This window comes from Tachypleus tridentatus, chromosome 13 (genome assembly GCF_004210375.1).
Source record: "Tachypleus tridentatus isolate NWPU-2018 chromosome 13, ASM421037v1, whole genome shotgun sequence".
NCBI classification, from domain to species: domain Eukaryota; kingdom Metazoa; phylum Arthropoda; class Merostomata; order Xiphosura; family Limulidae; genus Tachypleus; species Tachypleus tridentatus.
The window spans coordinates 31,192,531-31,215,827 of NC_134837.1; the positions used below are offsets into that span (position 1 = coordinate 31,192,531).

General features: G+C 31.1%; 1 protein-coding gene and 1 long non-coding RNA gene across 5 annotated transcripts in view; one reads left to right on the forward strand and one right to left on the reverse strand.

Moving 5' to 3' along the window:
* Positions 1–402: 402 nt before the first annotated feature.
* Positions 403–4,865, reverse strand: LOC143238751 (uncharacterized). Its single transcript, XR_013020740.1, has 3 exons — positions 4,729–4,865; positions 3,617–3,764; positions 403–2,536 (listed from the first exon to the last, which is right to left on the reverse strand). It is a non-coding gene; the product is annotated as an uncharacterized LOC143238751 (long non-coding RNA).
* A 6,967-nt stretch (positions 4,866–11,832) lies between these two features.
* LOC143236419 (BOS complex subunit ncln) overlaps positions 11,833–23,297 on the forward strand; it is a 49,233-nt gene continuing 37,768 nt past the window's right edge. For 2 of the 4 annotated variants that reach the window (XM_076474682.1, XM_076474683.1), the window contains exons 1-5: positions 11,833–12,132; positions 16,419–16,609; positions 17,685–17,829; positions 18,276–18,370; positions 20,020–20,103. In XM_076474682.1, coding sequence (XP_076330797.1) covers positions 11,958–12,132; positions 16,419–16,609; positions 17,685–17,829; positions 18,276–18,370; positions 20,020–20,103 — 690 coding nt within the window. In that variant the 5' untranslated portion in view covers positions 11,833–11,957. The remainder of the gene's footprint in view (positions 12,133–16,418; positions 16,610–17,684; positions 17,830–18,275; positions 18,371–20,019; positions 20,104–23,297) is intronic. The other 2 variants (XR_013019552.1, XM_076474681.1) reach the window with 1 other exon arrangement.

A 23,297-nucleotide genomic window follows, 5' to 3' on the forward strand; every position in this document is an offset into this window, starting at 1 on the left:
ATTATCATTCTTAAAATGCATCCGCAGCTCCAAAGTATGAAGTACAATTTTTTGTGTGGCAATGGGATACAAAGCATGTAATCTCAGATCTACAGTCAAACACATCAACTATCATTCATATTTGTAAATTTGCAAAAGTGAACTCACTACTTAAGGTTTTGACATCTTGTTTTGCTTGAAAGACTTGTATGTGGTAACTTGACTTAACATACTGAACCACAATTAACAAAGAATTAGGGAGGAGTTGCTATTAGCGTAATTACCTGCTGCATTCTCTTTATTTACAGATACTGAAAATGAAGGCTACTCAGATTGCTCTATTTTTAATTATTTTACTTTATATGCATTTTTGATTTCTCAGATATTTGATATATCTACATAAATAGAAAACTCACAGAAAGGTATCTTGTATTTGATTTTATTTGCTTTTTTTTTCATGAGGACAGGCCCACAAACTACTGAGGACCCTGGCCCCTCTAGCATTTGCCAGGAATGCCAGATGGCCAGTCTTGACTGTGCAAGGTACAACTTCAAAAAATTGAATTTATAATCCAAGATATCCAGAACCAGAATTTTTTACATATCTAATTTATTATAATGCAAAAAAATGTCACTGTCCTTAGAAAACTTATGATATGATATGTTTGTCTACTTTACTGATATGGTCAGCTGTGTCTTCAATAAAACAACAGTTAATGGTATCCACAATAATCCAACTATTTTACTGTATAACATGCCTTCTTTTATGTCAGTTCTCTCATTTTTTTTCAGCACCTTGACAAAAGTAAACATAACACTAATTTAAAATGAGTTTTATAAAGTAATCATTCACTAACAAACAGACTAATTCTTCTTATTTCTCAGTATACATGAGTACTTCATGAATTTACAAACCTTGTTGTTACAAAGAAGTGGCACTCATTATTCTTCCAATCTAAACAACTTTCATTCAACATTGGTGAAGATCTACCTGTTAGTTGGGACATGATTAGTAACAGATCTTAACACTACTTTTTAACCTCATACATACAGGCTGAAAGTACCGTGTGACACAAATGCAGACAGTTTTACCTGAAAAAGCAAAAGTGACACACTGATTCATAGTTGAATACTGTTGTATGCACAAGACTTCTGTCAAATATTAAAAGTAGAACAATATCACTTTTGCTTTGATTAAAAACAGCCAAATAAGAGAATTAAACTAATATTACAATGATATAGCAAAATCTGGTTTTATAAGAGGCTGTACTTTGTATATGAAAATATCATTTAGAAGCAAAGGTAAACCCTTTCTAAGTCAGTTATCTTTTTTTCATTTTAAAAGAAACAAGAAAGGCTCCATTAATTTGAAAAACTTTTAACTTTTGCTAATGCACAGTTTACTTGCCTGACTGATGACCAATTGAAACTGAATCTATCAAAATTGCTGCAACCATTATATTTTGGAACAAAGAACCTACATAAGCAAAAAAAAAACTAAATTTAGAAAGAAGCCATAATTTATGCACAGTGCACGAGTTTTATGAATATTATATATACTACTAACAAAATAAGTCTGAAAAAAGTAAGAGAGTTTCACCATTTCATCAGGTTTGATTAAACATGCCCATAAATATTTTTCCATTATACAAAACTAAATAATGTAGTTGAAGATGATGAATTCATAAAGCTATTTTGTCATTTTACTTCTTTATAGTCATTTGGATTACATTATAAAAGAATGTAAATTTCAAACTGAAAACTTGTATGTTAAAAGCTTTAGACAAAACATGCTTCTAAAAAGCAAATATTCTTGGAACACTTTGGTTTCTTTTGCTTGAGAAGAATCCCATATTGGAACAACAGAGAATTATGTAACTGAAACCATTATCAGTCTTGCACTGTTTTATACTATCATGCTTTGAACATTACATATATACTCTTCAAAAAAAGAAATGCAAAAGGCAAAATATGATACAAACTGTTAACAAGTTTATTCTGGGTAGTTCTGTATGACATGTGTGAAACTTTGCACATTCACTGCTGAACATCCAAAGTCTGCCAAAGCGAAGTCCACGCTCACTAGTTGAAGTTTAACGTCACTCAACGTCAATAATGAGTATGCCCCCCGTGAGCATCAATAACTGCTTGGAATCTCCTGCCCATGGAAGCGATGAGATGACAAATCACATCCTGTGGAATGGCTGTCCACTCAGCCTGCAAAGCTGCTGCAAGCTGAGGTAGAGTCTACGGTTGAGGTTGTCGCCGTCGCAGACGTCGGTCCAACTCATCCCAAAGATGTTTGATGGGGTTTAAATCTGGTGACCCGGAGGGCCAGGGAAGAAGGTTGATGTTGTGGTGTCTCAAGAAGACAGTGGTGAGTCGGGCTGTGTGAGGACGGGCGTTGTCATGTTGAAAAACGTAGTTGACGCTCACCATGATGGGTTGCACATGGGGCCTAAGAATCTCGTCAACGTATCGTTGAGCCGTAAGATTCCCTCAGATGTGCAAAAGGTCTGTTCTGGCATTGTAGGCGATGGCAGCCCACATCATGACGCTGCCATTAATGGAAACAGTTAAGAGTTAGAGAAAGCATTATAATATATTCTACATTAAGTCTGTGAAAAAACTTTCAGGTTACTTATAAAACGATGTATTAATTCAGTAGTAGGAACAAAGCAACAACTCCTTAAGAAGTTTTCTCATAATCTATACATAAGGAAAAAAACATGAAGACTTCAGTAACAGTTTCAATGGAAGTAGATGTTCATAATTAAAACTATTAATTTCTATTACTATGATCTAAAATACCTAATAATATATTTCTTATTAAATAAGAAAAAAATGTCATAATTAACTGCTATATTTCTATAAAATAGTGCATATATTATAATTTTATTCTATACATATTTATGAGAAACATTACAAAACTCTCTTCAACTCTTTACACAAAGGAAAATGGCACAGTACATGCAAAGTTTTAAGAACAGAAACACTAAAAAATATTTTAATCTAATTGCTTGTTAAGCTAATTAAACCTCGTTTTGACTAAGATTTTATTACAGTTCCTTTCAGTTAAAGACCTGAAATGTATGATTTAGAACATGTTTTAATTTATTTGACTCTTTAAGATAGTTTTAAGATCTTATTACAATTGAATCATTTAATTGAACAGTACTGTAATAAAACCTAAGTTAAAAATAATATAGCTCAATTCAAGAGGTAAAATAGGTTTAAAGGTTTTCACTTAAAAATAAAATGGTCAAGCATTTAATGAATGGTTGGACAACATAGGACATTTAATCACTGTCCTCATTCTTCTGTTCTTTAAAAATTAATGACAAAAATACAGTGAATTTTCATTAAAAGAAGGAGGGCTAAAGGTTACACACCATTTCAGAAACAGTGTAAGGTTGAAAGTTCTCAATACTTCATCTTGTATTGAATGAATTAAATTATCTGGATTGATTATGTTATTTTGAAATAAAGCTATCAAGGCTGGCCTTTGTAAAGATATGTTTAAAGATTTACTGTTAGATTAATCTTATTTACCTGTTACTTGCAAGAAGAAAACACCAGTTCATGGAAGTGATAAAAGGAATAGTTTGACTATATAAATATAATGTATTGTACATACCATTTAATTCACTGTGAGAAATTTTTGTAATTTTTTCTTCATGCCCTTTTTCCATATATGCTGTTAGATATGGAAATTCTTCCAAAAGTTTGACACGAAATAAGAAAGCAGTTGAAGAAATATGTTCTTGCTCCATTTGTAACTAATCCTGAATAAGAATAAATTTTTTTAAGAAAATGTTTATTTCTAGATAAAATTGTAAAAGTATTTACAAAATTAACTTTAAAATATCTTACATCTACATAAAACATTTTTTGAGATAATCTTTTGTTTTATCCCAAAATATTCCTCAAATAAAAAGGCATGGGAGATTTATTCAATAATAACTTTATTTGAAATCATATAATATTGAGTTCTATATAGCATTATTGGACAAAAAGGAACCTTTTGGTCTGTTTAAATTGTCCTATCCCCTAAATTAAACTTAAAAAATAACTCAGTTAATCTTTATCATTCAAATACTTATGAAACTTCCCATTAAACACAAATTAACTGCATCTGCCACATACAAGGGCAACCTTTATCAAAAGCCAGCCACCCTGTTAGAAAATAGAACTTTGTACCTCAAGCTAAAATTGATATTTGTGTCCCCTAGTCTTACCATTCTCTTTATCAAAAAAGAAAAAAACAAAAGGTGACCCACCAACACTACCAGTTCTCTTAACAATATTAAACACCTCAACTAGATTTCTTTTGTTTAGCAAGAAAACACAAGTTCAGATGGCTTAATGTCTCCTCCTATGATAACCTTTTCATCCTAGGTATCATCCTCTTAGCTTTCCTCTGAACCCCTTCCCATAATCAATGTCCTTTCTGAGGTGGAAAGTCCATCTAAGATTAAATTCAATACTCCAGATGTGGCCTAACCAATGCTGTTATAACCTCTTTAGGCTTATATTCAATAGTTTAGTAAATTAAACCTAAACTCCTACTTAGTAATAATATATTGTTTGAATGGCTTAACAAATTATCACCCAGAACAACTGGTTCGTTTTTCCCATAACACTTTTAAGATTATTCTCAGCAAAATTATACTCACAATTCAAATTGTTATATTCCACATACATTATTTTGCATTTACTATAATTAAAAGCCATCTAACATTTACTCACCCAACTCAAAAAATGATATAAATCCTTTTGTAAAGCAGTAGCATCCTCCTCACAACTAACAACATGAAATTTTTTAATGTCATCAGAGCATTTAAATATATTTACCATTCTTTTCATCTATATTACTGATATCAATCAACAGCAAAGATCTTAAAGCTAAGCCATGAGGTATCCCACTTATATTCTTGCATCAGTGTGTATGAATTCCACATAATAAAACTGTTAAACATTTGTATCCAATTAAGTTGCCAAGGTTTATTAATTTTACAAATCCAATAAAATCTAGAACTTATAAACTAGGTTTATCCAATAGCGTTTTCTTTCACAATTTCGGTCTTATAACGATTCTTGCACAGACGTAAAAAAAATCACATGGCCTAGTTTATTTACTCCGCCACATTGGACGTCAAACGTCATTTATTTTAAGAGAAAAATGGCAAATCTGTTTTCAAATATTTAATTATCTGATGCTGTAAGTCAACCAGAAAGTGCTTATAATGAAAAACATAGCAAGAAACTGAATAACCATAGCGTTTCGGAACCCCATCTTTTCCTACAAACGATGTTTACAGTGTTACAGACACAGATCGTTACTGATTTCGAGACTGTAATGTTTGGCATTCACTATGAAAGCGTTCTCTGCTGGTACAGCGGTAAGTCTATAGATTTACAACGCCAAAATCAGGGGTTCGATTTCCCTCGATGGACACAGCAAATGACTTAATGTTACTCTGATACAAGAAAAACACACTATGAAGGCGTTGAATGCAACACAAAGTTTTGTGCCGTTACGTGCAAGACCTCTATAGGGTTATTTTCACTATTTGTTTATTTTTGAATTTCACGCAAAGTCATATGAGGGTTATCTGCGCTAGCTGTCCCTAATTTTGCAGTGTAAGGCTAGAGGGAAGACACCTAGTCATCACCCACCCCCCGCCAACTCTTGGGTTACTCTTTTACCAACTAATAGTGGGATTGATCGTCACATTATAAAGCCCTCACGGCTGAAAGGGCGAGCATGTTTGATGTGACAGCGATTCGAACCCGCGACCCTAGGATTACGAGTCAAACGCCTTAACCACCTGGCCATGCAGGGCTTATTTTCATTATTTCCTAGCTCAGTGTAACTTTAAAATTTTTACATAGTTACATACGATCTGGCAAGAGTTAACACTAAATTACTAATAAAATACAGGTATTTACGAACAGAAATTGCACAATACATAAAAACTAAGAAATAAAAACGTGCATAGTTTTATCTATTAGTTTCATCATATCGAAAAATAAATTTAAATTTACACGAAACAGACTGGTTCGTTTTGTCCCTCGGCGGTACAGTGGTAAGTCTATGGATTTACAATGCTAAAATCAGGGTTCAATTCCCCTCAGTGGACTCAGCAGCTAGCCCGATGTGGCTTTGATATAAGAAAACACACACACCTGTTCATTTTATTAGCTCAAAGTTACAACATGGCTATCTGCGATTTGTCCATGTCGAACCTCGAATTTCATTTATGTAAGTCCGTTAACTTACCGCTAATTCACCATGGGACTACATGAAATATAAATTGCTATATATAATATACAAGCGTGACATGTCTGAAATTAAACTTACCTTTATATTGTACTAATTTTAAGTTCAAATAGGTAACGTTTGCATGCACGGCTAGAAATCCATTTTTTTTTTTTAAACAGCCATTAACAAACACTTTATTCAATTAAAAATAGTGGGATTGACCGTCACATTATACACCCCACGGCTGGGAGGGCGAGCATGTTTAGCACGACGGGGCGCGAACCCGATTCCTGTGCTGTTATATACTTTTATTGTCTGTGGATACGTTCAGTTATTTTGAATGAAAATAGAAGCTATATTTTAAAGACAACACATGCTAGAAAAAGTAAACGCGTTCGAAATTGCAAACGTTTTTGTTACGCCAAAAATACAAAATACTGATAGTTTTATAATATAGCCTTGCCACATCACAGAAAAAGACGCTATATGGTTTCTACTCCAGATAGTACTTCTTACGGTTTTCAATCTATTTCAAATAGTTGGATGCCTTTTGCAAACTCATACGAAATCTGATAGTCCAACTTTTAATCAAAGTTTATCATTAAACGTTAAAATTTACTTATTTGTAATTATTTTTATTAATTCTTTAGATTTTTGTAATGAACAAATTTTGATAACAAGTTCAGAAAATTACATTGCATATCTCAAACAACCATATCAAAATAAAAATATGTTATTAAGCACAAAGCTACACAATGGGTTATCTGTTCTCTGCCTGCCACCGGTATCATAACCTCGTTATCAGCAGTTTAAGTAAGGAGATACACCACTATGCTCCTGGGAAACTGACTGCCTGTTGTGGAAATTCAAGTACAGAAGACAACGTTTCAAAATTATTGTGTCAGTTACGTGTTATAATTTATATCGGACGAGCCTCCAATTTATTATGTTATGTATTACAATTTCGTGTAGCCAGAAATTTTAAATTCAGAAGTTAATTAAATGTCAATATGTATCATATTTATGATATTTGACAAGACTGATATACAAAATTTTCTTTCTTAACACAAATACATTTTAATATACAAATAACGGTTATTACCAATAATTATTGTAAATAATGGTTTACATCCAAGAGTTTTACAAACTGTACTGAGTCTTTTATCTGGTCTAGAGCTGAATATTTTATCGACGGTCCAGGTCTACGACGAGCAAATTAATTCTGGATTGATAGTTACACCTCGCTTAAGCTAGTTAGCTATCTTTTCTTTGCTGGCCTCACGCCACTTACAAGCTTACTCTTTACCAAAAAGGATAGATATCTAATGTCCTCGTAGTAATACTAAAGTCTGAAGTTAATCCACTGAAGTTTGTAATGTTTGAAGTCTATAAACGTTCCTGGTCAAATCTTGTACCTTTCCGATTAATAAGCGTTAACCACGTAGAAAATATTAAATATATTAAATAGCTGCGCCAAACTATATAAGCATTTTTTTTTTTTCACATTACAAACCAGGAGATTCAGACCGAATCTTCCTGCATACGTGCATGTATTTAGGTTTTTTGTTTTTTTTATTATATGGTGAAAATAATACAAACTCCAGTTCAAGTGACGAAAGAGTTTATTTCCTTATTAAAATTTGATATAGACTATGCTCACTTTAAAGCAAGATGTAGGCTTAAGTTGAAAAACAAACCTTCCAACGTCGACTTTGAAATTACTATAGACCTGATAATGTCTAACAGACATTTCTTTTATTGATAACAAATGCTAACTCGCTTATTAGCTAAACGAAGCAATAATTCATACTGAACAACTTTACTCGATCAATATTTTCTCTAGCATTCACAGATTGAATACTACATACAGACCAACTCCAAACTTATATTTGTAGCTAATGTACCAATATATAGATATTAGTCAAAATTACCAGTTTCTTGACTTTCTGGATATTCTATTTTTACGAACTTACCTTAAGTTAATTTTAATGTCATGCGCTCTCTAGCGAACATCTAAATTTAAAAACGAATTGAAAATATAGCTTACATCTGTCTGATCTCATATAAATGCAATATGTCTTCGTTAGGAATAGTATGAATGCCCATTGAGATATGACGGTTGAACAAGAGATATGACTAGAACTAAAAGCCTGATCTTAGGTAACCCATTCTTTAATAGCTTACCTTCTAAATAGAGAAAATTCTTGATTATGTAAGGCACTGTTGCTTTTGGAATTTGGGTGTCATTTATCTTTGAATCTTGTTTCGTGGATCCTCACCTCTTAAAATAAGCTGCACTTTGTTTACTATAGCTAGAATGATTGATGCAAATCTCTTCTTGAAAGATCCTTAGGACAAATTTGTATATATAACGTTGTTTCCCAATGCTATTAACTTCAAGAGATGTTGCCATATTGGAACTTCTGAATCTCCGATCTGATCACATCTTTTCCTCTGAATTTTTTAATATTTTGTGTCAGAGGAATCTGTTAGATATATTATATTAAAATAATCCATTTTGGGTGGCATAACAATATTTAGAAATTTCAAAATGATTCTAATACATTCTGTCCCACTATGACTTTAAATGTGGTTGTCACTTGTTTATTTGCATATTCAAAATCGTTTTCATCTAACGTACTCAATCCACTGCATCTCACATCTCATTTTCCTGCAGAAAATGTATATGTCATAAAAATATATTTATTTATTCCAGTTCTAATTCTGAACATTGTAAATCTGGTCAAATATTTATAATAATTAAACTATAGGTTTTTACCTTCTGCAGCAGGACTCGTCAAAGGCTTCATGAGTTAAGAGTTTTATTCTATCCTACATTACCTTGCATATAAAAGACTGCTTTACGACTATCACTTTAAACAAATATGCTTCCAGATTCTAATGATCTAGTTTTGTGATTGGTTTGTTAACAGAAAATGTGAGCTGTGAAAGTAGGTTTAAAGTTTTTAACCAGGTTCGTTTCTATTTAGAAATAATCACAACTTACTATGAACTATTATTTTTGTAATTTCACTGAATTTCTGGCTTATCACGCGCACCGAAACAAATAAGTTAGTTTAACTAACAGGGGGACACGCATATCTAACATATTTTGTGAAATAAAGTCTTTATTTCACTTTTATCAGTTTCAAATGCACCATTAGACGCTCGTCACAGTTTAGTTTTGTTTTTGTATTGTAATCGTGTTTTTTAACAAGTATTTTTTGTTCAATGTCAAACTATCGATTTCGAGTCTTTCTTCTAGAAAATCCTAATTGTAAATAGGAAATATCATTAAAATTCATAGTCCAGTAGTATCTTCTGAATCTCCTGTTAGTGGACCTAGCTAACTGCTCTGTGAGAAACTCATTTTACAGAAAGTATCACTCTTCTGATAGTAATATAATTTAATTCTACTTTTATCACATATTACTGTGCACCTGTAGTTTTTATATAAGATGTAATCAAGAAAATTATTAAGAGTATATTGTTCTAACTACTTTTGTTCCTTGTAATTCTATTCTGTCTCTGGAAGAAAGGGTTTAATGCTGCACCTTGTTCGAAAATGTAGACAGCAGTGACCATTACTAGAAGATAGGTTGTATCTGGAGGCTATGGCATTTTCCATACGTGAATAAGAATGACCAATCATGTGGTAGCGTTACTTACTCTCGATAAATCTTACATTCCTGTGAAGTAAGGAATAATGAAGCTAGATAGTCTGATAGCCTCATAAAATGAAGTGAATAGTCTCAGTCCAGTTGAATATAGATTCATCAAAATACACAAAAGAAAAATAACTCCATAATTACATTAGAATTAAATTTGCAGAGAAAATAAGGAGTATTCTGAAAAAGGAACGAGCATAATATCTTTGGATAAAAGATTTGCCAGATATTTTATTACGACCAAAGTAGGTGGAATGGATGGAATTATAGAACCACTAAATGATATGTTGTATTTAATTTTAAAGTAATCTATAGTAGTATTACATAGTTACATCAGATATGATAAGAACTATGTTGAAGAATTACTAAAATAAATTAATAGAATCTAATCACATTTTCACGATTATTAATGCAGAATCATCGTACCCTAATATTGATGGGTATAGGTTAAAGAACAACAGAATATCGTTAGATAACTAAAAATATTTTATTGTGTCTAGATTCAATCAAATGTATTTCTTTAAAGGCAGGGATTTGATTTATAGGAAAAGTTATTTTTTCAGAAAAATGATATTTATCATGAACTATTAGGGTGGGACATCTGTAGAGACTAAAGTTGCTCCAAGTTACACAATATTAGTAATGGGTCATTGTGAAAATTGATTTTTTAATAGTTTGTTATATAAGTTTAGACTATGTCATTTATTTGTAAGAATAATGAAAGGATTGTTTTGTTTTGGAATTTCGCGCAAAGCTACAAGAGGGCTATCTGCGCTAGCTGTCCCTATTTTAGCAGAGTGAGACTAGAGGGAAGACACCTAGTCATTACCACCTACCGTCAACTCTTGAGTTACTCTTTTACCAACGAATAGTGGGATTGACCGTAACATTATGACGCCCCCACGACTAAAAAGGCGAAAATGTGTTTTCTTATAGCAAAGCCACATCGGGCTGTCTGATGAGCCCACCGAGGGGAATCAAAACCCTGATTTTTAGCGTTGTAAATCCGTAGACTTACCGCTGTACTAATGGGAGAGGTGGGTAGAATAATGAAAAAGACATTTGATTGATTGCTTTCTAATTTGGAATGACACTCTTAAAGAAGAAAAATTTAAGAAAGTTTTAAGTAACATAAAATACGATATACAGTTCACGATTGAGATGAGTGATTAAAATATACTCTTTCTGGATGTTTTATTTAAGGCTGAATAAAATAGAGAATTTAAATGAAATATTTATTATAAACTTACAAATTGTCATTGTTATTTAGAATTTTTAGCAATCACTCTAAGTATTGTAGTTAAATATATCAGCAGCATTTTAGCCTGGAAGATTTATACTTCACTCTCAGTTTGAGAATTAAGACTGAAAAAACATGAAATTTTGTAAATGAGTGTCGTTATCGAGATAGAGTAATTTAAAAAGGTTTGTTTTAATGCTTAAAAATAGAAATAGGAAAGGAAAGAATGCAAAACTATTATTTTTTCTTTACTTATGGTCATCACATTAATTTTGATATTGTTTGCCGGTCGTTCAGTGTTAAGTTTATGGACTTTCAAAATTGCACTCCTAAATTAGGGACGGCTAGCGCAAATAGCTCTCGAGTAGCTTTGTGCGAAATTCAAAAAACAAACAAACAAATAATCCAAAATTAAGATTCAAATTTCGATAACCCACTGCTTACAGAGCGCAGGTACCTAATTAAGTAGCCTTGCGCTAAAAACAATAACTTATAAAATCAACAATACCAAGTTTGCGTCCCAGTGGCACAACGGTATATCTGCGCTAGAAATGTGGTTTAGATACTCATGGTGGGCAGAGTGCAGCCAGCCTACTGTGTAGCTATATGGTTAACTCTAAACAAATTCCATATAATAATCACATCTCTATATTATATAGGTTATGCCTATAATCTAAACATTAGATAGATGGCGCGGTGGTAACTTTTACTGGTGGTAATATTAGGCCATTTATCGTTAAAAAACAGAAAAAAGTGGAGGAAATTTATATTCGTTAGCACCAAGATTCTATAATTCAATTTCAATATGTTTTTTGGAGAAACAGACGGATTCTTCGAAATAATAAAGGGCACCGTTCCCTTCTATACCATTGTATTTATACCATTATTCATTTTAATCTCACCAATGACGCCGGTTCTAGGAGCACATGAGTTTACAGTGTATCGCATGCAGCACTTCGACCTGCATGGTACACCTCATGGTAAGGCATAGCACTAATATTAGTATTTTAACCTCGTTTGTGGTGAGTTCTACAGTGTTTTACGCTGAGAAACATGCGAAGTAGTCTTGCACTGCAGAATTATGTAGACCAAATATATAATAACATCTAATAATCAGTGATGTCGAGAAAACCCACTTGTAGAAAAAATATATATGTAAAATCGGCCCGTTTGGGTTGAGAAAATTTTTTAACATCTGTAGCCTACAGGTTAATGATAATATTAAAGAGATTAAAAGTAGAATTTACTTGGAATATTCAAGGTAGAAAGAAACTTAAAGATTTATTTACTAATAGCAATAATATAGTAATATTATTACTATAATTAGTAAATGGTAACAAAACATTTTTATTATCATACAGATTTGAGTTATATTGTAAACTATTTAAATAAAATTGATAATAATTGCAATTCAATTGCTGAATTTGTTCATATTGTGATATACACCAATAACAATTTTCAATGAAAATTTATGTATATACAGATGGATAAAATCTAGACCACTACTAATAGTAATATGCTTTGTAATACAAATTGTATTCTAACCAGCCTGATGAATTATGGTATTAGGTAAAATTTTTACCAGCACTGGATGGGGCAGGTATAGTATGGTGATGTATTATAACATTCTCCTTTGTGTTCACTTGTTGGTTATGAAATTATGATAGTACAGACAACAAGCAGGGTTATGTTGTGTCACTGTTGTTTTGTTCTCATACTTACTTTTTAGAAAACATATATTTCTGCTTACCTCACTACATTAACTTTACATTGACATAGACATACAAGAATCTTTTCCTTCTAATCATTTTTAGTCATTAGTTCTATATGTATTCAATCTAAGGCTAAGATTTGTTATGTACTATGTAGCCCTTGTGCTTTGATATCATAAAAAGATTCTACATGCAGCGTAGTACTTCAAATAAAATCACTGAGAGGAAAGTCATGAGAGATAAAATATGAAAAAGTATTTCTAACGGTGATGGGTTATGAGTAAATATAAGTCTTTACTTTGGGACTGGCAAACAAAATCTAGAAAACCTAAGAGAGCATTGTTTGCAGGTTATAACCCTTTGAGCAATGTAGAGATCAAAGTTCAAACACTTAAAACGATTTTTCTTTGTATGTAAGCTATACTAATTTAATTTTTTTAAATTTGAGAAATTTTGATATATTTTTGAACAATGTTGAAATAAAGTAAAAATTGCTAATTTTATTTAAATGGTGAAGTTTGATTTGTATGTATGCACTCAACTCTAAAGCTGCTTTATTGTGCATAATATTGGAGATTAAACTTAATAAGAGCATTGGAACAGTAAAATTAATATATTTTTTATATTTTTGCATTCTTGAATTAAATTATCCATATGTAAATGTACCTGTATGACAATTTTTGTCTATGAACTTCAAAATCGAAATATCTATGTGAAATACTTTGTGTTCTGAGTTATTGAGAACTCTGTACATGATAAGTGTAAACATTGGTAGCTTTAATGTGCTCAAATTATTATAATTTTCATTCTGTGTTGTGTTTTTGTAGACTGAGGTGTGACTTGTATAGGAACCAAGATTTAGAATTCTTCATAGATAGTGTTTATAATAAGTTATGGGACACTAAGAGGACTTTTTGTTCATCAGTGATGTTCTGATTCTCAATCTCACTCAGCAGATAAAAGACTAATCACTAAATCCAACCATGATCTCTATATATTTAACAATAAACCTTTTTTTTCTCTTCCTAAATTACCTTTAAGTTGCAGTCTCTATCAGACTAGATAAGAATCTGTCCACAGATTTGTTAGTCTGTTGAAAAAATAAAGCACTTGTCAATGAGAACAAGACAGAAGATCTCAACCTATCAGTTCCAGGAATCATTGTACTTATTCTTCTTTGAACCTTCTCTAACGTCAAGGCCTCTTAATATAGATACCCGTAGTCATTTGTCTGCATGCATGATTGCCAAGCCGCCTAATTACTTACAAGAAGTTCCCAGTTTTAACATAAGTTTCACAAATATATATATTAATGTTTTTATCTTATTTTTAAAAAATTGTTTTACTGTGTGATGTAGATAGCTATATTTAATATCCTAACAATACATCCTTACTGTAGCCATTTGAATCTGTCTCCCCTTCCCATGCATCATGTCGCATGATATATAGTTTTACCCATCATGCATGTGAAAATTTATGTTGAGTTATTTTGGTTGCTCCATATTGGCTTGGTTACTCTTCTGAAACCTCTTTAGATTTCATCACCTATACTCCTACCTCAGTCTACATCACTCCATCATCAACTTTACTTGGACACCTTTCATCCCACCATTCCTATCCTCTGGCTTTATGCATGACTTTTGTCAAGTCCCTTGGAAGATGTCTGGGCTTGGCACTGTGTTTTGTTTCTTTTCCTTCCTGTTTGGTTTGTTCTGCTATGATATCAGTTTACCAATGCCATTGATATACTTTTTATCACTGGTCTATCTGGCAAGGATTCTGTTCTTCCTGTCCTACCATTTCTCACCTTTCCCAGTTTTTGCCTTTCTTTTTGATCAGGATCTTTCATTACTGAAAGTTTCTGGCTGAAGAGTTTCCTTGTCAAACACATTTCATTTTCATAGGTTCTGCTGGTTTTCTTCTGGATCTCCCTTGAACTGTTGGTTTCTTGTTTACTATACTATTTTCCCCAATAAGATCTACTTTCTTTTCCTGCTAGGTTGCATAGAGGTAGATCTGACTTTTTTATCATTCATGCTTCTCATACATTTATCACAACACGTATCTGCTCTATCTGGACTGTTCTTTCTTTCTCATAACCTTTGCTGCTTGAGAGTGAGAATATGGCTTCTCTCCCAACTCCCATCCCTTCTGTTTCTCATCTTCCCACATTATTCTTAATTGGTCCATTGTGGATTCACAATCAGAGGTATTAAAATAATAATTCAAATCTGTTGTTTGTTCCCCACATGAACTACCTAAGAGACCTTTTGTTTTTTCAAAACAAAAACTCCTTAATTTTTGACATTGAAATTCTAATATTTTCTCCATTTAATGAATAATAGATTAATTATTATTTGTGTGATATTCAAAGATGCTTTGGATTGGTAAGATAATACTGAACGTTATAGAGTATTTGAAACAAACTGAGCAGTGAACTAATATTAATCTGTAGACAGAGAAAATAATTTTCTGATTGGCTCTTCAATTCTTTATCTGCTTAAAGAAGTAAATAGTGTGAATATATTGAGTTTGATAAATTAGTTTTCTTGTTTTAATATGAAAAATCACCAAAACAAATGGTATAGTATATCAAAAAATTAAAATAAAATACTATCAAGCCACTAGTCACATCAGTGCCTTGTCTAAATGTATTTTTTTACTTATCCTGAGCTATTGGGGCAGTGTTAATCGAGTTCTGGAGTAATGTGTTCTGTTTTCATTCTTGTTAGTTTATTTATTTTCTGTAAAGGGTATAAGGCAGAACTTGAAAAAAAGATAAGTTACAGTAAGTAGTTTTGAGTTAAATGAGTTTCAGTTATCCACATTTTTTTTCTAAAAGCCACAGATGTATCTAAGAAAGAGTAGTGATTCCACCATAAAACAAGAAAATTAGAGCTTTGGATACTTTTACTCTGATAGTAACTTTTAGAAAAATAGCAAAGTGCAGTACAATTCAGCAGACAATTTTACAATAAGTAGCAAGTTATTTTCAATGTACACCAATGCATTCAATAAATTAACATTTTAAGTCAATATTTATGATAGGCATGGTCATGGTAGGATTATCTTTACTGTTGTTTATAGCTGATTGAGAGCAATATCTTGAAAGCCAGTTTTGATATTTTATGAGTAATTAGATTTCTAACGTTTCACACTGGTTGGAGAGTTCATAGAACTATGTTAGCATCCTTCAGTTTGCTTAATATTATGTAAAATTCATTTACGAGTTTATTCTGAAATTTGTTTACATATAGTTTGAGTATGATACTGATTTAAAAAAATATAACATAAATCAATGTAATCATTGCTTTAGTAAATAAGCAAATGTTTTGCATAAGTAGTATTCTGTTTAATTGTAATAAATTTTACAATTACATATGTTTTTAGGTAATCAGTTTTTACCATCTGCAATAACATTTTAAATCACTCTTGTAACCATGCTCATAAAAATATTTTTTAATTTATTAAATTTTCTGTAGGTTACAATATACCATTGTTTTTGCAGTTGCCCTCTTTATTTATTGGATAAATGTTGGCATGTCTTCTTCTAGGATGTCGTAGTGCTGCTGTGAACATGGAAGCACGGACCTTAGGGTCACAAACATATACTAGAAGATGTGTGATTGCTTGGCTGCGTGATCTAACTCATGCTCACTTTGAAGAAATTGTCCAACAAGGAGCTGGTGGTTTATTAGCTCTTCTACCAACAAATTTTTCCAGTTTAAAACCAGAAGAAAAACAGGTTTGTTATTTGAGGGGCTGTTTGTCAGTACATGTTGGTATATAAGTAGATTAATGTAGTTATATCATCTTCCCAATATAACACCTGCTACTGTGTGGATTTGTTTAGAATCATTAATGATCTAAATAGTAGTGTGAAAGGGTGGAAAATGGGGTCTGTACTTATAATATTTGTTAGGCTTAGTGTAGTTATATCTTAATATATTGGTATTTATGCCCAAACTTCATATTGGGAACTGGAATGCCAGTTTTAACAATAGTTTTGCTGTTTTACCCATTGATGTTTTGTATTCTAATTATTTATTTCTTATTGTAGCTTTTATTTCATTATTTTTTGTGAGCAACCATCTTACATCTGGCTGCAGACAGCAAATGGTGGTAAAGATTTGGAACATTGTGGACTAGAACACTTATATCTGCTCCTTTTTGTCTCTCATGAGCATATGAGGCTGGCAAAGTTGAGGTTAACTGAACAGCTGGTGTACACCCAACACAATTTGGGTATTACTTCCACCAGTACCTCTACAAACCAGGGTACATTACATGATGACTCATAATTTGTCATGGTGTTGGATGTTTATATTGTGGCTGCATTTTTCATATATGCATATTTTCCTCTCTCTTCATTAATTAATTTATCTCTGTATGTGTGTGTGTTAATGCATTAATGTTTTTGAGACAAGTGCATAAGTGAAGTAAATATATTTTGCATTTAAAAATAATTTACTGATAGGTTTTATGGTTCTTGTCAATCAAAGATTCCATTTTCTTTTCTGGAACTAGTTTGCAATGTCAAATAAATATTTAGAGTAAGTGAATATGAGAGGTGTAAAATTGCTATTACCTTTTAAAGTTGATCTGAATACTGATGTTTTACCATCATTACACTGCTGACTTGGATACATGGAGGAGAATGCACATAAAGGTGAAAGAAATGTTGTGTTTAACATACACAGCTTTTGTTCTCATTAAATAAAAACTTTTTTAAAACATTTAGTTTTTTTAAGGTATCATGCCTTTGTTAACATTATATCACCATGTTTTTGTACGTTAATGTATTGTGTGTTTGTTAATAGCATATTATGGAGCTTGAGAGAAGTCTGCTAGAGGAAGAAGTACAGATACCTGTATATTTTAGTTTAGAAACACCAGAATTAACAGAGATATATAGAAATGTACAAAAGTCTTCAAGTGGAAAACAAGCTGGATCAGCTGCAGAAGGTAATTCCATTTTAATGTTTGAAATTTTATGTTCAAAATATGATGAATATAGTTTAATATTAGCCTCTTTTTGTCAGTTGAGGTGAATGATCCCATGATGATGAGAAAGCCCACTTGTAGAGAAAATTATGTATTTAAAAATGGCTGGTATGGGTAGAAAGCACTAGAGGATCGAACAATGTTTCAACCTTCTTTGGTCATTGTGAACCTGACGATGACCGAAGAAGGTCAAAACGTTGTTAGCTCCTCTAGTGCTTTCTCTACCAATACCAGCCAATTTTAAATATATAATGAATGATCCCATATTTAAAATCCTAAGTTTATGGTATTTCTTTTCTTTGTATTTCTTCAGTCTTTTTTTACCATTTTGATTAACAAGTTTATGAAAATACTCTATCATAAATTTTTAAAAGTTTCTCTAATTTGATTTATTTATAACATTACAGAACTGTGGGGAACTTTATCAGCTAGTGGTTTTCAGCTGGTTGTGTCTAATAGCCAAACCAAAGCTCAGAGTGACATTCAGGTCACAAACATTCAGGTATGTATCAAATGTTCTCACTACCAGTGTTGCGTAAAATCACTGGGAATATGTCATTACATCTCTTGATTTTTGTACCAACAAATGTTTGAATATTAATATTTTTTAAGGTCTTTAGGTATGTAAACTTTATAGTATGTATTTTTCTTTCTTTTATTTTACATCATCGTGGTTTACCTTTATTGTGTATATGAAATATGTAGAATTATCAATAAAACTGACTTAAGATTCCACCTTACTTAGGTTTTATACAGTATTGTGTCAGGACAAGAGAATATATTATCATTCTTTCCATTTTATTATAGGGCTAATTTTTTGTGTCATTTTTGACAACTGAATGAGCTAAGAAGAGAATACTTATATTTAGAATTCCAATATATTTGTACAAAGGGCATATAAGAATTCTGATTGAATGAATGTACTGATATAACTGTCATGGTACCCTATGCAGTGTATTAACTGTGTAGAAAGAAGCTAGCAAGCAGCTATTTCCTTTAAGAAGTAGTTTGGCATGGTAGAATTTAGTATAGGATTAATTGTTCAACACACTTCTATCAACCTTTGTTGGCTAAGAATTTTGATATTTTAGTTGCATCAAGGTTTGCACTGATTAGGAATTTGAACCTGGTTGTGTGTGAAGAGTGTAACTTTGTGCTGATTATGTTGGTTAGTGGATGTCAAAGACTCTTATTTATTAATTCTTGAGATTATCAATGTTGAAAGCTTCTGCTAGGCTGTTGTTGCACAAAAAAGTATTCATGTTTATATTTCAGTGTTTAAAAAATTCCTAAACAATGTATTGGTGTAGTGAAATCATCCATTGATTTTTGACATATTTCTAGATGGTGTGGTTGAGGTACTGGTAGGTTCATATAGTAATTATTTTTGTTGTTCTTGTATTCGTTTCTCTTTCCAAATTATAAAATATTTTAAATCATACTAACTGTTTATTTTTGTTTGAAATTTTATGTAAATATCTTCTGGAAACATTTTCAGACTTTTTCATTTGAATTTTTCTATTAATTCCCAGTACACATATTAAAAAACAAAATCCTGACATTTTGTTAATAAAGCTATTATTACATGCATATGACTAAAATGTTCTCGAATGTGTGATCTATACATTTGTATATGTGTAGAAGTTGTTTTTAAAGGCAAAAGTGGCTTTTTTTTAGTAACTGTTTAGATTATCAATATCTGGACCTTCCTCTCAAAGATAACAGTGAACTTTGGTGTGCATGTAGAACAATTCATTACTTTGCTTGATAAAATATGTAATCTTTGTTATCTAGTCACCAATACTAACAGTATAGTGTCAAGTAATAAAATTGTTTCTGTTTATGTGTCTACAGTTTTCATGTATAATTTGAGTAATCTGAGGTAAAGCCAAAGCTGATACTTCATACAGGATATTTTGTATCTTTGTGGAAAAAAAACTTAAATTTCACTTAATACTATGGATACTTTTATTCTTTTTACATATTTCTTTATGCTTGGTTTTAATCAAAATATGGTTAATTTTTTAATATTTATCTAAAGTTAAGTCTTATAAATGTATAGACATTTAATTATTTACTTTTAGGCTTAGCTACAGTACCCAATGCAGTTACAAATTTCTGTGGTTTTGAATTTGTTAATTTGTTTTTTAGGGAAAACTGTCAGGTTTTGGAATAGAAGAGCAGTTGCCTACCATTGTTCTTGTAGCTCATTATGACACTTATGGTATTGCTCCAGTAAGTGTTTGTGGGTATATTCACTTGTATTAATGGGTTAAGACTTTAAACTTGTTTAAAGCTACAATATTTTGAGATGTAAGAACAGTTGTTTAATGTTGTAATTTATTATGATACTTATGGTATAGGCCCAGTAAGTGGTTGCAAGTATATAAACTGACATTAACTCATGGTATATGTTATTACTATAAATTTGTTTAAAACCATGAAGCTTTGGGATAGAAGATTTGTTACCTATCTTTGTTCTTTTAGTTTATTATGACATTTGAGTAGTTAGAAGTATGTTTACTGATAATGATCCATAATGTCTTATGATTTTGATCCTTTATCAACAGATCACAGGTCAAAGGTTGTGTCATTATGTTCATATTCAAAATTTTATTGGAGTACTGTTTTATAAATTTATCTCAATAAGTTTGGAACCAAGTTGTAGATTCTAATTCAACTTTTGAGTTAAGTTCGTAATTTAAAAGTAGATATAAAAAGAACATATCTAAATGTGATTTTAAATGTCATATAATTTTTAATTCTAAACACTGAAGTTTCTGTTTTTCTTTTGTGTTTTGCACCTTTAATAGTATGATATTTTGAGAAACAAATTATACCATTATAATCAATGTGAGAATACTATTTCAGGGATGGTGAATCTTTTTAGAGTTTGTGTGCCCAAATTGAGGATAACCTAAAAAATTATCTCACTTGCCCATGGTAATTGTTAGCAGCAGATTATCATTTATTATTATTCTGAATTATTTTAAATGAAACAGCTTTAGGAGTTGCATGTTACTAATAACTATAGTAATTAAGAAGAAAAAAATTAATGAATTAGTAACAATAATAATGGAGTTTTTTAAGGAAAAAAGGAGTCCTCTTGGTTATTTGCATTTATTCATTGTTTTACTATTAATAGAAAGCATTTTGTGAAATTATTTCCATTGGTTTATATTATGTAACAACAACAACAACAACAAAAAAAAACAAGAAAAGGGAAATAAACATTTTACTGTTAGTGAGATTTTTGCTGCTGCATCAGCGATGACGTATTTTATATCGGGGTTGTACTTGGTTGTTTTGAGAGCTATGCATGCAGCACTAGATTCATCAGCAAATCTATTTTTATGATTACACTTTACAAAATTTATCTCTAAAAATAATGACTTGCATAAATATGTTGATGAAAATACTGTTAATATTGACATTAACATTTTTCAGACAGTCAAAAGTTTAAGGAATAGAATTCTAGAGTTTCAGAACCCCATTTTCTCCATTATTTCAGTTAGTAACTGATCTTTAAATATTTTCTAGTTCAGCTCTTAAGTCAACAAATTTTTACATCCAAATTGAGCTGCTTTGTAAATCAATCAGTTGCATCTCAAAATTATCCAAGTCAATCCACTGCAACATTTCCAAATTCAGTTTGTTTAATGTTACACTGTCTATATACTTTATGAATTTTGCAGTTTCTTTAAATTACCTGAAATTATTAAATCTTAAAGAAAATTGTTCAGAAGTTGAATTAATGATGCTTAAAAATTGTATCTGCAAGTTCTGAATGTATATTTTCTCATGGTTTCAAGATCTGTCATGTGCTTTTTAAGGTTTGGGAAATATTTAAAAGTGCCATTAGTAATATCACATTTAAAAATTTTCAGTTCAATTTGAAAAGCTTTTATGTTATTAAACACAACATCAAGTGTTTTGCCAGGTCCCTGTAATTTTGTGTTCAAGTCATTTAAATGTAAGGAGAAATCTGTAAAAACATCAACTTACAAATCTACATAATATTGGATAATTCTTGACAATTCTTGGGCATGCATATCATAGGTTTGCCATCACTTTATATTTTATTATGATTAACTCATGAATTAATTTTTTTTTCACCCAACAGTAAAATAGAATGAGACAATTATTTTCAGAAACAAGATTATTACACATTAAAACTTCACATCAGTGAATGATGAAAAATCTTGAAATGAACATGACAGATTCTAAGCATTGTTTAATTACTATTAATTGTGACCAGAGATATTGCATTAATTAGAACTTATGATAAAGTTATTTATCTTTAATGGTGTAATGTACAATTACTATTCGTTGAAGTCAAGGCAATTTTTTAGTATAACATAATATTGTATGACAACATGGGATATATTGGCCCACCTCGACTGTTCAACACTTTAAAGCCAGCTCTTATCATTCTTATATTTAGCAAGTTTTCCTTAAACAGTACTGGTGTTTAGTGGGTTTCAGTGTAAGTATTTAAAATATTTTTTTACTTAAAAAGTTTTTATAATTGATATTTCAGCATTTTGTAACATTTATTTAATGTAATTCACAAATCAAAGTATGAAAGATTTTTAAACTTAGTTTTTTTTTATTACAATCCCTAAACATAAACATTTATTTGCTAAGGAACTGTCATTCTCTAAGAATATAATCAACCAAATTTTGTTTTTTTTATGAATTTTCCTTTATCTGAAGTTTGATTATTATAGGCATTTGTTCACATCACATGCCACAAGGTCCTAAAAGGGTGGGAACAACTAATTAATAACAGCTTTGAAAATAGTTAAAGGCAAAGTTTTAATACCACTGAATAGAGCAGATTATGATATACAAGAATGTTTACAATCAAAGTGGTGTGAGAATATTTTATGGTTTCCTGAGATAAAATCAGATGCAACTTCTGCAGGGAAAAAGAGCAGAATTTAGTGTAAAGCTTAGAAAACTTAGGAGCAAACACAGTTCTGAGAATATTTTTGTATTTTCATTTAATGTTTTTTTCATACCTAGAAATGTTTTTGTTTTAAATTATTTAAAATGTCCCTTAGCCTAAATCAAATTGACTTTTTTGAAAGCCATAGTGAGATACTATTTAGTAAATGTTTGCTAAGTTTCATGCTGTTTGTTTAAACAGTTATATTGTAAGAAGGAAAAAATGAAGGGACTACAGTGGCATTGAAGTTATTGATTTTAATTAGATAGAATGTTAAAAAAAAAAATTAGTACCAGAAGTATATGTTTTATGTCTTAAGTAACACTTGTGTCAATCTGGTTTCTGGTCTTTAGGTGGTTTTGTTACCTCTAAGAGTAACTTTATGTTTAAGTTGCTGTTTTATTTCTGAGTGCTTTTCTGTACAATTAAGATTTTATTATATTACTTTTTCTGATTATTGTCTTTCTTGGTTTTGTTA